The sequence below is a fragment of the Chelonoidis abingdonii genome, chromosome 13 (assembly GCF_003597395.2).
Source record: "Chelonoidis abingdonii isolate Lonesome George chromosome 13, CheloAbing_2.0, whole genome shotgun sequence".
Classification (NCBI taxonomy): domain Eukaryota; kingdom Metazoa; phylum Chordata; order Testudines; family Testudinidae; genus Chelonoidis; species Chelonoidis abingdonii.
Window position 1 is genome coordinate 6603865 of NC_133781.1, and position 17397 is coordinate 6621261.

At 42.3% G+C, this 17397-nt stretch overlaps 1 protein-coding gene across 1 annotated transcript; it reads right to left on the reverse strand.

Moving 5' to 3' along the window:
- Positions 1 to 5281: 5281 nt before the first annotated feature.
- LOC116830364 (myosin heavy chain, skeletal muscle) lies at positions 5282 to 11201 on the reverse strand. The gene is made up of 10 exons (XM_032789809.2): positions 11046 to 11201; positions 10800 to 10965; positions 10524 to 10648; positions 9967 to 10275; positions 9663 to 9866; positions 8927 to 9052; positions 8663 to 8833; positions 8474 to 8578; positions 8063 to 8158; positions 5282 to 5449 (listed from the first exon to the last, which is right to left on the reverse strand). Exons 1-10 carry the CDS (start codon positions 11112 to 11114, stop codon positions 5297 to 5299), a joined length of 1524 nt encoding a protein of 507 aa, XP_032645700.2. The 5' UTR covers positions 11115 to 11201; the 3' UTR covers positions 5282 to 5296.
- Positions 11202 to 17397: the final 6196 nt, after the last annotated feature.

The following is a 17397-nucleotide window of genomic DNA, read 5'->3' on the forward strand; positions in this document are numbered from 1 at the left end:
TGCTTAGACTAGCTTTTGAATCTCAGTTTGATTTCAGGCAAGCCATTTGTGTACTGTACTAAGTCTCTATTCTAGCATGCTATTACATTTATCCTTCCCCGGCGCATACTACAAATTCTATTGTTTATTTGCTTCTGTCAGTGACCTGTCTCTTCATTATTTGTCATAGTCCCCAATTTTTGTGTCATTTGTGAACTTATATCGGTGATGATTTATGGTTCTTCTAGGTCATGAATAAAAATGCTTCAATAGGCAGAACCCATCTCTATGGACCCCACTCGGCAATCCGCTTGATAATTAGCCCTGTGACATTCTTTTTAGACTTGTCATTAGCCAGTTGGTGCACAAGTTAATTTTATCTTTTACTTTTTTAAATCAAGAGGATGGGTGTGTGCGGTGCCAGTCAAATGCCTCACAACTCGCATATAGTGTCAAACTCGTATCTTTATCAACCAAACTCATAATTTCATTAAAAAAAAATCAAGTTAGTCTGGGAAGAACATTTTCCATAAATCCATGTTGATTGGCATTATTTATATTACTTTCCTTTAATTCTTTATAATGAATCAGACACTCCATTATCTTGCCCAGGACTGATGTTAGGCTAGCAGGCTTATAATTAACTGGGTCGTCCCATTACCCTTTTAAAATATTGGTACAAAATTAGCTTTCTTCCAGTCTTCTGAAATTTCTGTTTCAAAGCATATTGAAAAATCAATATTAATCATCTAGTGAGAGCCTAAGTCAGCTCTCTTAAAACTCTTGGACGCAGGTTCTCCAGACCTGCTGATTTAAAATGTCTAGCTTTAGCAACAGCTGTTTAACATTCTTCTGAGTTACTGTTGGAATGGAAGTAGTGTTTTACCATCATCATATGATGTGACTACATATACAGAACAGAAATATTTATTGAACACTTCTGCCTTTTCTATATTATTATTGACAATTCTGCCATTTCCATCTAGTAATGGACCAATAACATTATTAGGATTCTTTTTGTTCCTAATATGCTTTTAAAGACTCCTAATTGTCCTTAACGCTCCTGGTCATAGATTTCTCTTCATGTCCTTTTGCTTCCTTATCAATTTCTAAATTCCTAGCTTTTGAGTTACATTTTTATCAATTCTCCTTTCTTCCATTTGCTATATAATGAGTTGTTATTACTATTATTGTATAGATGCTTTCACTTCCTGTCTAAGTCACATTTATTTTTTAACCAAAGCATCTTTCTCTGTCAATTGTGGGATTGTGGCTTTTTGGATATATAGTAAAGTCTTCTTAAACAATTCCCTATTATCTTGCTAATTCAGTTTTGCAGAATTTTGAATTTTTTGGCACAGAATCCCCCCAGGAGTAATCAATGGCTATTAACTAAGGTGGTCAGGGATGCAACCTCATGCTCTGAATGTCCCTAAACTTCTGACTGCCAGAAGCTGGCCATGGGTGACAGGGGATTGATCACTCAATAATTGCCCTGTTCTATTCATTCCCTCTGAAGCATCTAGCACTGGCCACTGTCAGAAGACAGGATACTAGGCTAGATGAACCATTGGGCTGACCCAGTATGGCCGTTCTTATGACAGTGCACAAATTAAAAGGACAAAAACCGACTGGTCAGTAAATGAAGAACATAATGTTTCACAAACACAAAATAAATAAAGATGATAATGACCAAAAATACTCAAGATGACTGAGTGATGGCTGAACAGCAAAAGAAGTACAGGGCCAATCACATACAAGAAAATATAGGACAATGACGACCAGCTGAACAAAAACAGAATAACCCCAATGACTGGTTGCAGAAAAAGGAGGATGACAATAACCACCAAAAGAAAGGCTATGACAATAAAGATGACCAAGCATGAAAGGCTAGAGAAAGAGAATCAATAAAAGGAAAAGGATGACAATGATAACTGAATACAAAATAGAAAACAATGTTGCTGATAGACCACAAAGAGAAGACTAAGAAGCATAATTTTGACAACTAAGCAGAGAAAGAAGAGAGAAAGGTGACTGGAAACTTTGGTGGATCATTGTGAAAGTTTCTGAATATGACGTGGAATGGGAATACAAAATGCATTCTGCTATAATTGTATAAAGCTTGGACTTTTCAAGAGTGCAATGATAGCATTATGATCTTGTATTTCCTCGTTTGTGTGATTTTTGACTTGGGTGCCATTTGTTCTTTGGAACTTTAATTGTTTTCTAAGGAATTTTTTTTTTTGTAATTTTTGTAAGATTGGATATTTGAACTACATTGTGTTGCTATTAGTAAGGAGCACTGAAGTGTTATTGCATGGTTTATGAAGCAATTGTTATTGTTTATTAGGCAATGGATAGCTACCATATCTTAGCATTATTGGCTTAGGGTTGTCTGGCCAGCATGTTGGCGACCCTGGTTGGTTACTGTTGATTTTTTTTGTGGTAAGGATGATGCACACCCAAACACAGTCACAATCCCGTATGTGTGAGAAGGTGATGTATATAGCTATATGGCCTTATGCTTTATTTTATCATTTTTGTGGTTTTGAACATGAGTTATCCATAAAACATTAAACTATTTGTAGCAATTTTTTCTGTGTGTTTGAATTTTGCTGGATTCTTTGTTTTAAAACTGAAGACACTGTAAAGAGGACAAAGAGACCAACTGTAAAGTTTCAAGTTGCCAGCATGCGGACCCTCAGGCTGCTCCTCATGACTCCAGCCTCATCACAAGTTTCTCCCAATAAATCATTTGGATTGGTCAGACTGAGAGTCTCATATCATTTGCTGTCCGGGTCTGCTGCACTTTTTCACGTGACGTTGCATTGTGATATCATTTGGTTTCTCTCCACTGTCCCCCTTAGGTGTCATTTGTCATTATTTCCTACAAGAAAATATCTGTTCTGTACTTTTATCCAGATGTGTTAGATTTCATCCCATTTAATCTCATTTTGTTATGCCTTACCCATATTTCTAACCCTCCCTATCCTTTTGTATTGTAATCCCTCCCACTTCAGTATCCTGTTTGTAAGCAGAGTCAGGATGAGCTCTACCCTGACATCTGGTGGTGAATTGTGGCAAGTTGTGGAAAAGAACTTCAGCGGCTGGTCTTGTTTGCATAGGCACACCGACTCTGCCTATCAGGAGCCCACAGCGGCCCAAATGGTCACTTTGGCTGCTGTGGGATCCCCAGTTTCTCTGTTATTGGGGCAGGAAGAATAAAGTGTTGTTACCCTAATTATGTGAGTCAAGGCCGGTGGAACTGTTTTATGACAGAGGGACTCACCATCAACTAAGTAGCACTCGCTAGATAAGGGACATGGGTTGCAAAACCCAGTCAATTAAGAGGCTGAGAACAAGTATTTATATCTGATGATATGGGCCCCTTTTGAGGGCCTGAAACACCAGTTGTTGTTGTTGTTGTTGTTTGTTTGTTGCTGCTGCTGCTGTTGCTGCTTCTTTCTCCACTGTTAAATAACAGAGCTAATTTTGATTCTATTAAGAGTTTAGTTGCAGCTTACTGTGCTGAATTCACTTGGGCCAATAGTGCACCAGCACTGGGGTGCCCTTACTACAAGCAGAAACCACTAAAGAGCTAAAATTACTAAGAACTGAGATCACTGAGTGCTGTGTTAACTAGTGGGGGAGCCTGAAGATATATTGCTAGGCAGCTGGCAGAGAGAAGCAGTTTGTGGGACGACTGGAGCAGCCCATGGGACAGTGAGTGGAGTGGAGCAGAGCAGAACTGATCAGTTTGCGGGATGGTTGGAGCGGCCCATGGGATGGAAAGTGGAGTGAGGTGGGACAGAATGGAGCAGTTTGTGGGAAGCACGGTTGGAGCAGCTCATGGGACGGCTCATGGAGTGGAGTGGCTTGTGGTAAAGACTGCAGCAGAACCCCATGGAAAGGCGGCGCAGTTGGCCTCAGACCACATATGGTTCCCCTTAACACCCTGTGTGCCCCTTCCCCCTCCCATTTCCACTCAGGCCTTCGGGAGGGGGCAGTAAAACTCTGCAGATAAGCTTTTGAAGTCTGGGGCTGCACTAACCAAGGACAGAGACTTTTGGGTTGTTGGAATTTTGGATGATTTTTGGGTTGCTGGACTCAAGAGACTTTTGTGGTGTTGGACTTTTGGGACTTTGGGGTGATCTTTCGGGTGGTAGGACTTAAGCCCCTAAGGGGAAAAGGATACCTCCAAACTTACTTGGGGGTGGGTCTTTTCCTTATGGTTTGTGTTATAATCCTGTTTGTGGCATTTCTCCAATGTGATACCACATTGTTTCCCTCCTTTATTAAAAGGATTTTGCTACACTCAGACTCCGTGTTTGTGAGAGGGGAAGTATTGCCTCCTAGAGGCGCCTGGAGGGGTGGTGGTATGTAATTGTCTCCCAGGTCACTGGGTAGGAGCTCGAGCCAGTTTTGCATTGCGTTATTGAAACGGAACCCTCTAGATACAGCCCTTGTTGCTGCCAACTCAGACGGGAATAAGGATTACATGTGTGAAGTTCCATTTGCCCCATCTCTCAATCATTAATAATGTTTAATAAAACCAGATCTTACACTAATGTCTATGGCTCCTCACCAGATACCTCCCCATCCCAAACTTACTAGTGTATAGGTTTAGTATCATGTGCACTGTGTCAAATGCCACACTAAATTGCAGAATTACTGCATTTTTGTCTATAATTCTGTACCTTACTAAAAATTCAATCATATTTGTCTGGCATTAGCTTGTACTTTATCATCTGTGCTGCTTATTATTATTGCACAGAAAATTCATATCCTTTAGATGTTCGCAAATTTTTAAAAAAATGAATTTATTCTGTTTTGGGGGAAATTATATTTAGCTTACCAGATGGTAATTGTCAGGAAAATTTCCATCCTATTTTAAAGCAAAAATGTGTCTATACGTCTGTCTGGAGTACTGCTTGAAACGGCTTGAACGAATAAAGCTATGAATGATCTCAGAGGCCTTTGGCATCTTTCTCCATAGAAGAGGTCTGATTCATTCAATTGACAGGACAATCAGTTCTGAAGCTAAAAACCTGTGAATTACAGCATTTGAAAATTTAGGGATAAGTGTTCAACATATGTTTGATTGTGCAAATGTATCTGATAAATGCACAAACCTTAATAAAACTCCAAAGCTAATGAGTACAACACAAAAGTCCTTCTCCTTCTTTGTATGCAAAGCTCTCTACAATCTTTATTTACTAGACACTGAGGACAGAATAAACAATAATTACAAAGCAAAGTGACAGAGAGATTCACATTTTGTGCATTTCTTCAGTCACTTTGCAGCATGGAGACATCTTCACTCTTCTCCTTCAATCTTCTTGTGAACCTCGCGGCTCTTCATCCGGAGCTTATTGACCTGGGATTCCGCAATGTCAGCCCGCTCCTCAGCCTCTTCCAGCTCATGCTGGATCTTGCGGAACTTGGTGAGGTTGACATTGGATAATTCCTCCTGAGGATGGAGAAAGAGAGTTGTAAACCAAAGGTCTGAGAGTTCCCCTTTCCCTGCATTTGGGACTTAATAGGAGGTGTTTGTTTGCTGAGGGGACAGGGAAGGCCCAGACTGTTAGCCACTTACCATTTCATATCTAAAGTCTAAGCACGGCCCTTCTCACGCTTGCCCTTTTCTAATTTTGTTAAAAATCATTAAAAACTAACTGAAAATAGATTTTTGAACATTTTGGAGTGATTTTTTCTTTAGCTTTATACATTCATGTATAACTCCTTTTTCCTAATCAGGCCACATTAATGCAGTAGTATATGTTATTTTAAATATAATTACATGACAGTAAACAATAATATGCTCGGTGATAGATATGGAAATGAAAGCATACAATTTAGGAAAGCAACAGTATTCTAGTTTGTGAGTCCTTCATGTCAGCAATTTCACAGGGTTAGAGTTCAAGGTTAGATAATCAGAAATTATTCTTCCTCATAACAAAAAGCTTAGGACAGCCAGCTTCCTACCAACTGTAATGAGGTGACCCATTCAAAGGGAGAGGGGAAGAAGATGGCATTGAATTCATGGAGCTTGTACAGTACTAGAGGCTCTCTAGCCCTATCACACAGGATGGAATCAAGCAAGAGATGTACATTTTAACAGTGCATGTGCATGTATTATATAGAAAGACAATGCTAATAGTTTAATTGTAATGTGAATTTATTGTAAGGGGGTTTCTCCATTCCATGAGAACAGAAACCCTGACCGTGGGCATGAAGTAACCAGAGTCTGGCACGGCGGGTGTCAATTGAGCTATATCTGCCGGTGGGACTTTGCCCTGCTGATTGGCATGAGCACATCCCTTCCTCAGAAGGCGTTCTCTTGGGATTGGGGGGCAGTGGCCCTTTTTGATGGTTCCCCAAACCTGGGAGATGGGAAATGCAGCTGGACACCCACTGAAGCGAGTGAGCTGGGAGCAGAGGGGCCATCAGGTCCCCCAAAAGTGCACTGCGGTCAGGGGGAACTGGGACCTGGGATTGGTGTGAGACATGAGGGAGACAGCAGCACATCAACATGGGTCATGGGACATCATACCAAGAAGGGCAGGGGCAAGACATGGGGTAAATAGAGGTAGGGCCATATGGGGGCAGCGTATGAGGTTAACAGAGGGCAGCAGTACATTGGGAGAGAGGCAACAAATGCAAGAACAAACTCGGTATACATCAGCAATCTGTATCAGTTAGTCACCAAAACCATGGTCATGGTCATGGCAAAAGCTTTTAAGAAGTAAAATCAGTATGATCAAAATGGCCAGCTGGGTTTAATCACTCTCCTCCTCTTCTCCTCCCACCCCAGCTAAATTTAAAAGACTCAGTGGAGTTCTATTTAATATAAGAAGCAGAGGGATGCTGCTCTTCCCTTTGGTGAAGAGATCCCTTGGAAAATACCAATATCATTTTATGACCATTATATGTTCATCTGTTTGTTTGGTTGTGTTTGTGTTGATTGCTATATGATTGCTAAAGGGTTAAACCAGGCATGGTTCACATGTAAGCAGGAAGGGAGACAAGAGTTTTAGCACCATTCCCCAGTACTAAAGCAGGTGTCAGAAGTTTCCTTCTGACCATGCCGAGTTCAACATCCTGTCTTCGTACGAAGGAGTGGGTAACCCAGACAGGAAACTGAGGCAACAGGGCTTAGGAGTGGGGTAAAAACTGAGCATCTGCAGTGCAGGGAGAGAGAGTGACCCTTGGATTGTGGGAAATCAGGCTTTGCCCACCCCCATGCCTAGAAAAGGGGTTGTGTGGAGAAGCTAAGCCTACCTACATTTTGTGTAACATAGCTTTGCATGTAGACTGTGATGTTAATAACTATTTGCTCTTGTTACTTTGTGTTCCTTCTGCTGAGATTAAACAATATATTGTTTTGAAAAGGCTGTTATATGTCCTTTGTGTTTGTACTAGTCACAGCTCCCAAAGAAAAGACTTGCAAGGCAGCTGACTGGGTCAGGCCTCATGAAGAATCTCAGTTGGTTGCAGTACTGTACTCTGGGACCCAGTCTGGGAGCAGGAGAAAATTCTGCTGCAGAAAGGTGAAGTTTCAAGGCCTGTCACCAAGGGGATTGCACTCGGACAGACCAAAAGGGGTCAAAGGTGCAGTTAGCCCTGAACTGTGACAGTCCAACAGCTGTGACATCCCAGAAGATTCCCAGCCTATCAGAACATAAATTTAAACTAAAAAAAATCCATATCCCCACTGGCCACCTCCTGTATTTCAAATGAAAGAGGTAAAATAACTGCTTCCTCATTTCTCAATTCTACATGATTTGTAGTAGCAAACAGAGCCTGCATCTCCAACCATGTCTAAGTGACATACGCAGATCCAGGAAGCATGTCACTATAGAATTAAGAAAACTGTTGAACTTAGTCAGATCTTTGATTACCCTACCAAAAAGTGATAGAGAAACAGTCAGAGTTCCTCACTAAGCTCTGCACACATAAGTATTTGTTAATGAGAGCCAAGCATTTTTACCAAAGGAGACTTAGAAAAGGTGTATTCTGACATCCCCAAAACATTCTGCAATATCAAAGGATGCATATCGTCCCTCCTCAGAATGATACTTACAGATTCCTCAGCTTGTCTCTTATAAGCTTTCACTTTCAGTTGTAGTTTGTCTACCAGATCCTGGAGCCTGAAAACATTCTTGCGGTCTTCCTCAGTCTAGAAACAGTTTGTAATGGAAAAGAATAATTTCATTACCAAATTATTTGTCTATTTCCTTCATATTATACAGTGAAAGAAACATTGCATATAAATATTTTGATAAGTATATAAGATGGATAATAAAGATTATAATGAATATTTTAACATACTCTTTCAAAAGATTTCCTGGTGAACTCTGTTTTTCCACAGTATTACTGTTAAGCATCTTACTGTTTGAGAAGGACAATAAAAATTCCCCCCTTCAGGTTCAGGTACAAACAAATCATGCTCCCAGGAGAAGGATGTGACAGCACAAAGGGCCTCCCTCCTTACCTGATAGGTCAGTTCCTTTACTCTTCTCTCATACTTGCGCATACCCTTGATAGCATCAGCACTGCGTTTCTGCTCATTGTCAACCTCCCCTTCCAACTCACGCACCTGAAATGAGAAATAGATCGTTGAGTTTCACTGTGACTGGACATAGGAAATGCCCCTAAATGCACAAATATGGGGGATACGCACTCTGGCCTCGAGTTTCTGGATTTGCTTCTTGCCACCCTTCAGTGCCAGCTGCTCTGCCTCATCCAGACGGAGCTGCAGGTCCTTCACCATCTGGTCCAGGTTCTTCTTCATCCTCTCCAGGTGGGCGCTAGTGTCCTGCTCCTTCTTCAGCTCCTCCGCCATCATGGCTGCCTAGTGAGTAAAGAAAGGAAACCGATCCAGAAAACCAGCCATTTCAGGTGCAAACCCGGCCATGTTCTCCAAAGAAAGGTGCCTTCAACTCACATCAGTGATTGCCTTCTTGGCCTTCTCTTCTGCATTACGTGCTTCCTGAATTGTCTCCTCCATTTCACTCTGGATTTGGGAAATGTCTGTTTCCAGCTTCTTCTTCGTATTTATCAGGCTGGTGTTCTGTTTAACAACAGACAAGATGTGTTTACAGTTAGTCCCAAAATAGTGATTCTGGAACATGAACTGAATATTTGTACATAAAGTAGAGGTTACTATTAACATTTTACTGCAGCAGAACTCTCCTCCAAATGTATCATCACTGCAGAACATTGATAACTAGTTAGTGATGTGCTGTGAACATTTTAAGAGCTCTAACTGACATTACCCACCCCACAGCTTGTGACAAACCCTATGTGCCAATTGTTATAAATCTGGTCCATCCAAAACAAAATAATCACTGTGTAGAAATATTTCCTGAGACTTAAACTGAGATGGAAACTGTATAGGAGGCAGGAAAGCCACTCCCAGAGCCTTTGAGACACTAGCCCCCTCCAACACATCACTGCAATGTGTTGCCTTCAACACAGCAACATGAGGAAAATCAAGCATGGCCTTGCAGCTTCGTGCTTTCTCTTTAACAAAGGTCCATCCTATGGACATTAACATAAAGGCCATTTCAGGAACAAAAATTTTCTAATCACCCCCTAGCACTGCTCTTTGGAACAGGGAACATATAGAGCAGTCTCCTGCTTAGGGATTTGTGGGATTTCTTTTCACACTAGACCCTGACCTGGGTGTGCAGGAGCTGCACTCGTTCACTTGCATCCAGAAGCTCCTGTTCAGCCACTTTCCTCGCCCTCTCTGTCTGTTCTAGAGCTGACCTCAGCTCCTCAATTTCGGCCTGCATCAGGTTAGCTCTGCGCTCAGCCATGGCCACCTGCTCCTTCAGGTCTTCCTGGCTTCGGAGAGCATCATCCAAGTGTATCTGGGTATCCTGTAAAACGAGTGAGAGAAATTACCTGGAGGCGCAGACTCCTTGGCATGCTGAAAAGACCAGCTGAGCTATAGTGCTAGGTATGTGTGGCTTTCTGTACCTTGAGTACTCCTTGTGTGTTTCTCAGGTTCTTCTGTGCCTCTGCAGCCAGACGGTTGGCATGGCTCAGCTGGATCTCCATTTCATTCAGATCTCCTTCCATCTTCTTCTTTAGCCTAATGGCTTCGTTTCTGCTCCTGATCTCAGCATCCAGGGTGCTCTGCATGGACTCCACAACTCTGATATGGTTTCTCTTCAGCTGATCAATTTCTTCATCTTTCTCAGCAATTTTTCTGTCAATTTCAGACTTTACCTGGTTCAGCTCAAGTTGGATGCGGAGGATTTTGCCCTCTTCATGTTCCAGTGAAGCCTGAACAAGAGCAAGTAAAGGGTCAATAAAGGGACATAAATAGTTTTTTACTTCCAAATAAAGTATTAAATGCTCCCACAGAGTGGAATGTAGTGCTATGGGTAGTATGGACATTGAGTACATAGCTTCCAGCACAACATGAGCTGTCCTCCTGTCCCTGTGAATTATCCCACCATGTTTACAATAGAATACAGCTCCAAGGTTTTCTGACTTTCTCTTTGTAAAACAGTGACAAATGGTGTGTGTACCTCAGCTTCCTCCAGAGCAGACTGGATTTCTGATTTCTCTTGCTCAATCTGCTTCTTCACTTTCTCCAGCTCATGGATGGTCTTTCCCCCCTCTGCAATCTGCTCCGTGAGGTCAGAAATCTCCTCTGTTGGATTACAGACAAATAACATAGTCAGATAACGGGCCCAAAGAGAGAGAGGCTTCTTAGAAATGCCACCAGCACAGACAGATTCACTTTAGAGTGTTGACAAGCTCTCCACAAGGCCTATATTAGGAGAAGAAATCCTGGGACCTACGCTGCAAGTTTTTGTTCTCGCGCTTCAGAGTTTCAAGCTGATCCAAGGTTTCCTCATAAGAATTCTTCATCTTAAACAGCTCTGTGCTGAGAGAGCGAGACTCTTTCTGGGAAGCTTCCAGTTCAGCCTGCGTTTCCTCGTATTTCTGCTTCCATTCTGCCAGAACCTGAAGAACAACAAGATCTTAGTCTTAGCAACAGAGACGACTAGAGGATATTCCATCCAACACCCACAAGGCTGAAATACCTTATCGAAATTCTTCTGCTTCTTATCCAGAGCTGCGCAGGCAGCATTAGATCTTTCCACATCAATCATCAGGTCCTCCACTTCATTCTGCAGCCTCTGCTTCGTCTTTTCAAGAGAAGCACATTTGGAATTCACAGCTTCGACATGTTCTTCAGCATCCTGCAGACGCTGGGCAAGCTTCTTCCTGGAAGATTGTAAATAGAGCCCCCATTTAGTGAGTAAATTCAGCTCCCATTTAGTGAGCAATATGGGAAGCAAACTGTGTACAGCTGCTCTGGGATTTGTGAGAGCATAAGTCACCTCTTCTGGGCTATGACTCAGGTCCATTCACAGTTCAGGTCCTTTCTCATTCACTCTTATCCAATTCATATACAGTACAATGTCTCTGATAATCACTCTACTATCAGCTCACACGCATTATCGACGGAGTATAGGGTCTCTCTCAATCTTTCTTAACCTAATGAGCATATTTGCCATTTTCCAACCCATACCACTAAATGGATATACTGCATCTCCTCTAATCACCCTCCCCAAAGCACATCCTTGGCCTCTTCCATTCCCATCCTGAGCATATCACTGGCCTCTTCCCATTTCCCCATTTAGTTTTTGGTTTCTTCCAGTCCTCCACCCCAGCACATACTTGGCCTCTTCCAGTTCTTCTGTGCGCTGAATGGCGTCCGTCTCATATTTGGTTCTCCACTGGGCTACTTCACTGTTGGCCTTGGACAGGGCACGTTGCAGCTCACCCTTGGCTTCCTGCTCCTCCTCATATTGCTCCCGGAGCAGGTCGCAGTCATGGCGAGCAGACTGCAAGGCGTGGGCTAATGCATTCTTAGCCTAGAGAAACAACAGGAGTAGCACAGTGATGTAGCTAAATATTCTGGGAATCCTCCTGACAGTGAACTCTAAAGGCTCTGGAAAGTTATCCCAGGGAAGTGGTGCTAGATTCAATGGATGGCAAATTTAAAGCTGGGACTGAATAAAACATTGTTAAATTTATTATAGGGAACAATCATGCTTTGGCAGCGCCTGGATTAGGTGACCTAACAAGACCTTTAGGCCTCTATCCTCTAGGGTGCTATGGTTTCATTTGAGGTTAAAGCATCTTGCTCACAACAAGAATCCAGCTTCACAGAAAAGGCTGTTGGAAAAATCCTCACCTTTATCTCCTCCTCTAAATACCTATTCAATTCCTCAGTCTGTTGGGTAAATGCCTGTTTACCTCTTGAGAGCTGAGAAATCAAAGTATCTTTTTCCTCTACCTGGCGTGCAAATTCACCTAAAAAAGTGAAAATGAAATAGGAGGGATTTAATTTCACTGACTGGAAAATGATATAGTCATTTTTTAACTATAAATGGAAATGCTTTAAAGGAAAGCAAATAACTTGAGTTCTCAATTAATCCAAGTCATTGTTCGAGAACTTCTAATAGCAGGTGCCAAGCAGCATGATGGATATGCAGTTTTTCCACAGAATGGCAATTTTCTCCCTTTTGCGCCTCATATTTTCTCCATACGCTCACAATGTCTACATCAAAAAACATGCATGCATCTTACCTGATTCTGTTTGTAGACGAGCTCTTTGAGCATTGAGGTCATTGATTGTACGCTGATGCTCTTCTTCCTTTGTCTTAATCTCACTGAGCTGATCTTCCAGGGTGCGGCACATCTTCTCAAGATTTGACTTTGTGTAAAATGGACAAAAAGAAAGAGGATAAACACATGCGCTTGCCAGCATTCTGAGATAATTGAGAGCTTTGGCATGACAAACACACATGGGCTCAATTAGAGAGGAAACCTCACCCTTCATAAATCTGTGTGCAACAAAGTATGCAAAAGATAAAATGAGAAGGGGAAGGGAGCAAAGAGGGAGCCTGGGGAGAGAGGGACAGACTGAGACCTTAGTAGAATGGGGCAGAAAGTATGGTAATGGGAAGCAGACACAGGATGGTAGAGGCTGTGTCAGCCCTATCACCACCCCTGGCCTCTCACCTTTGCAGAATGCTCAAGAAGCCTCTCCAGCCATCCCCTCTGATGTAACAAGTAGGCTCCAGCCTCCCTCTACCCTGTTCACAGTGCTCTGGGGTGCCTCGGGGCAAAGTGATTAAATAAGTGACTATTTCCCACTGGCAGGAAACGTCACATGGAGCCACACACAGCTTGATAATTGTGGTCAAGTCTATGGGGTGGGGTGCTGATCTGGGAGGCAGGAGCAGGCCATGACTCCAAGTTCCAGGTCTTTTACTGACTGACGTTAATGGTCTATGCACGCTATAGCCCTTGTTATTGAACAAGGATTCATGCCCTGTCTTTGGGAGTCAGGCAAATATAATTTCCCCCCATTTTATAGATGGGAAATATGAGGTTATACAAGTCACTTCCAGCACTCTGTGGCATGGAATCTAGTGTGCTAACATGGAAAATCCAAACTCCAGCCACTCTGCTTTGCAAAATGAATGTGGCAAACTTATATGGATGGCTGTGCTGTCTGTAACTGTTAGCCCACACTCCTTACGTCTAAGCTCTGAAGGATTCGATTTTTATCAGTACATGTCAATAATCATCGATGTCACCATGCACACAAACCAACAAAAACATTTCCATGATAATAAACGAAATTTACAGATAGGAAAGTCAGAAAAATGTTTCTGAAAACTTCTTAGAGTTTGATTTAAGGCTTTTTACTTTGCATATTTTGACATGTGATGCTGTCAGTTTGTGTTTTAACATTGAAAAAGCTTTAACTTTTTGACTCTCAACCTCTACTGTCATTAAATAATTGTCTGAACCCCTACATTGTCTGATCCCTCATAATTTTGTGCAAACGTGAAAATTTAAATACATAAAAATGCTTAAAACCCATAATTTTGTACAACTGTGAAAAATGCAATAGATAAAAAAGTTAAAAATACTTCAAAATAAACATCAATATTATCAATCAAAATTATAAAAAAATAAATATCAAATTCTGCCAACCCTACTTACACCTAACATTCCTCAGTTATATCACAAAGTTGTATGACCCACTGATAAAAACTGTGTGTCAGCCCTCTCTAGATGCTGGTCCACATAGAGGATAAGAGCTTACTACTGCTATCAGTTATTCATTTAACTCAGGTTGCTGTGGAGCTAAATGTTTCAATCCTGCTGATGACCATTTTAGGGGGATCAACATGATTACGCTTTATGAAATTTCTGGTTTTTCAGTCTGCTTTATTAAAAAAAAATCCTAAAATTTTGCATAACACCATCTCCCTACTTTAAAAGAGCTTTACAATTGCAAACTGAAGCACTCAGAAGCTAAGTGATACCAGAATTAAGTTTGCCTCTCCATGGGCAGCAATAATTCTGGCATAGTCATTGCTGTTAGAACATACTGAATCAGACCAAAGATCCATCTAGCCTAGTATCCTGTTTTCTGACAGTGACCAATGCCAGGTGCTTCAGCGGCAATGAACAAAACAGGTGATCCATCCCCTATTGCTCATTCCCAGTCCCTAACAAACAGAGGCTAGGGTAACCATTGCTGCCCATCCTGGCAAATAGCCATTGATGGACATATCCTCCATGATTTTATGTAGTTATTTTTCAAAGCCTGGTATAATCTTGGCCTTCATAACATCCTCTAGCAAAGAGTTCCACAGGTTGACTGTGATTTGTGTGAAGAAATACTTCCTTTTGTTTGTTTTAAACCTCCTGCCTATTAGCTTCATTTGGGGACCCCTAGTCCTTGTGTTATGAGGAGTAAATAACCCTTCCTTATTTACTTTCTCCTCATCAGTCATGATTTTATAGACCTCTATCATATCGTCTCTTAGTCATCTCTTTTCCAAGCTGAAAAGTCCCAGTTATTAATTGCTCCTCATACAGAAGCTGTTCCATACCCCTAGTCATTTTTGTTGCTGTTTTCTGAATGTTTTTCAATTACAATATATCTTTTTTGAGAAGGGGTGACTATATCTGCACATAGTATTCAAGATGTGGGTGTGCCATGGATTTATATAGAGGCAATATGACATTTTATGTCTTATTATTTATCCCTTTTTAAAATATTCCCAACATTCTGTTTGTTTTTTGACTGCCGCTGCACATTGAGTGGATGTCTTCAGGGAACTATTCATAATGACTCCAAAATCTCTTTCTTGAGTGGTAACAGCTAATTTAGACACCATCATTTTGTAGGTATAGTTGGGATTATGTTTTCTAATGTCCATTACTTTGCATTTGTCAACAGTGAATTTCATCTGCCATTTTGTTGCCCAGTCACCCAGTTTTGGGAGATCCCTTTGTAGCTCTTCGCAGTCTGCTTTGGACTTAGCTATGTTGACTAGTTTTCTATCATCTGCAAATTTTGCCACCTCACTGTTTGCCACTTTTTCCAGATCATTTATGACTGTTGAATACAACTAGACCCAGTACAGACCCCTGGGGGAAACCACTATTTACCTCTCATCATTCTGAAAACTGACCATTTATCCCTACCCTTTGTTTTCTGTATTTTAACCAGTAACTGATCCATGACAGGACCTTCCCTCTTATCCCATGACTGCTTACTTTGTTTAAGAGCCTTTGGTGAGGAACCTTGTCAAAGGCTTTCTGAAAATCTAAGTACACTATATCCACATGCTTTTTGACCCCCTCAAAGAATTATAGTAGATTGGTGAGGCATGATTTCCATTTATACATACCACGTTGACTCTTGCCCAACAAATTATGTTCATCTATGTGTCTGACAATACTGTTTAATGACAGTAGAAGTTGAGATTCAAAAAGTTAAAGCTTTTTCAATGTTAAAACACAAACAGACAACAGTTTGCTCAGTACTGAAGTCAAGTTTACTGGCCTGTAATTGCTGGGATCACCTCTGAAGCCCTTTTTAAATATTGGGATCACATCAGCTATCCTCTAGTCATCTGGTACAGAAGCTGATTTAAATGATAGTTACATACCACAGTTAGTAGTTCTGCAATTTCACATTTGAGTTCCTTCAGAACTCTTGGGTAAATGTCATCTAGTCCAGGCAACTTATTACTGTTTAATTTATCCATTTGTTCCAAAACCTCATCTAATGAGACTTCAATCTGGGACAGTTCCTCAGATTGATCACCTAAAAAGAATGGCTCAGGTTTGTGAATCTCCCTCACCTCTTCAGCCATGAAGACCAATGTAAAGAATTCATTTAGTTTCTCTGCAATGGCCTTATCATCCCTGAGTGCTCTTTAGCATCTCTATTTTCCAGTGGCCTCACTGATTCTTTAGCAGGCTTCCTGTTTCTGATGTACTTAAAAAAATTTTGTTATTACTTTTTGACTCTTTGGATAGCTGTTCTTCAAATTTTTGTTTGGCCTTCCTAACAGTGGCAGCTCTAGGCACCAGCAAAGCAAGCATGTGCTTGGGACAGCCCATTTGCAGTGGCAGCAGGGATCCAGCATGGAAGCTGAGAACAAACGGGGGCCCTGGGAGCTCTGGTTCCTTGATTAGCTCCCTGCCTACAGAGTCAGCCCTGAAGCAGGGACAGAACTACATTTCCCATCATTCCCTTGGCCACAATCAACAGGAAAGGAAGGGAGAGCGAGTGAGGTAACTGAGACCTCATGCTGTAGCCTGCTGTAAATGGAGAGCTGCACTGTGAAGGGTAGGGATACCATATTTTAACATTCAAAAAATAGGACACTCCACAGGGAGGGAGGGTAGCCCTGCCCTGCCCTGCCACCATCCACTCCCTCCAACTGCCCCCCACAGAAACTTCAACCCACCCAACCCCCCCTGCTCCCTTTCCCCTGCTCACCCCCTCCCAGGACCTGTGCCCCTAACTGCCCCCCAGGACCCCACTCCCTATCTAAGCCTCCCTTCTCATCCCCAGCTGCCCCCTCCTGAGATCCCCCCCAAATTCCCCCCTAGGACCCCACCCCTACCTGTCCCCTGACAAACCCCTGGGACTCCCATGCATATCCAACCGCTGCCTGTCCGCTGACTGTCCCCCCCGGAACCCCTGACCCATCTAACTCCCCCTTCTCCCTGCCCCTGACTGCCCCCCTGAACCTCCGCCCCATCCAACCCCCCCACTCCCTGTCCCTTGACTGCCCCGCTGGAACCCCCTACCCCTTCTCCAACCCCCCAGTCCCTTTATGGTGCCACTCAGACCACTGCTGCATACATGCTGCCGTGCTCCCCCATGGAGCCACAGCTGCCCCCACTCCCCCGCCAGCCCCTGCCTTCCAGATTTGAACACCTCAAAATTCAGGAGTGCTCAAGCTCAGTTTGGGCAGTTTTTACATCATTTCTCCCCAATCAAATATACTGATCCACTGTAACTTGCTGTAGAAAAAGTAGGATAAAATTGAGCAAGAAATG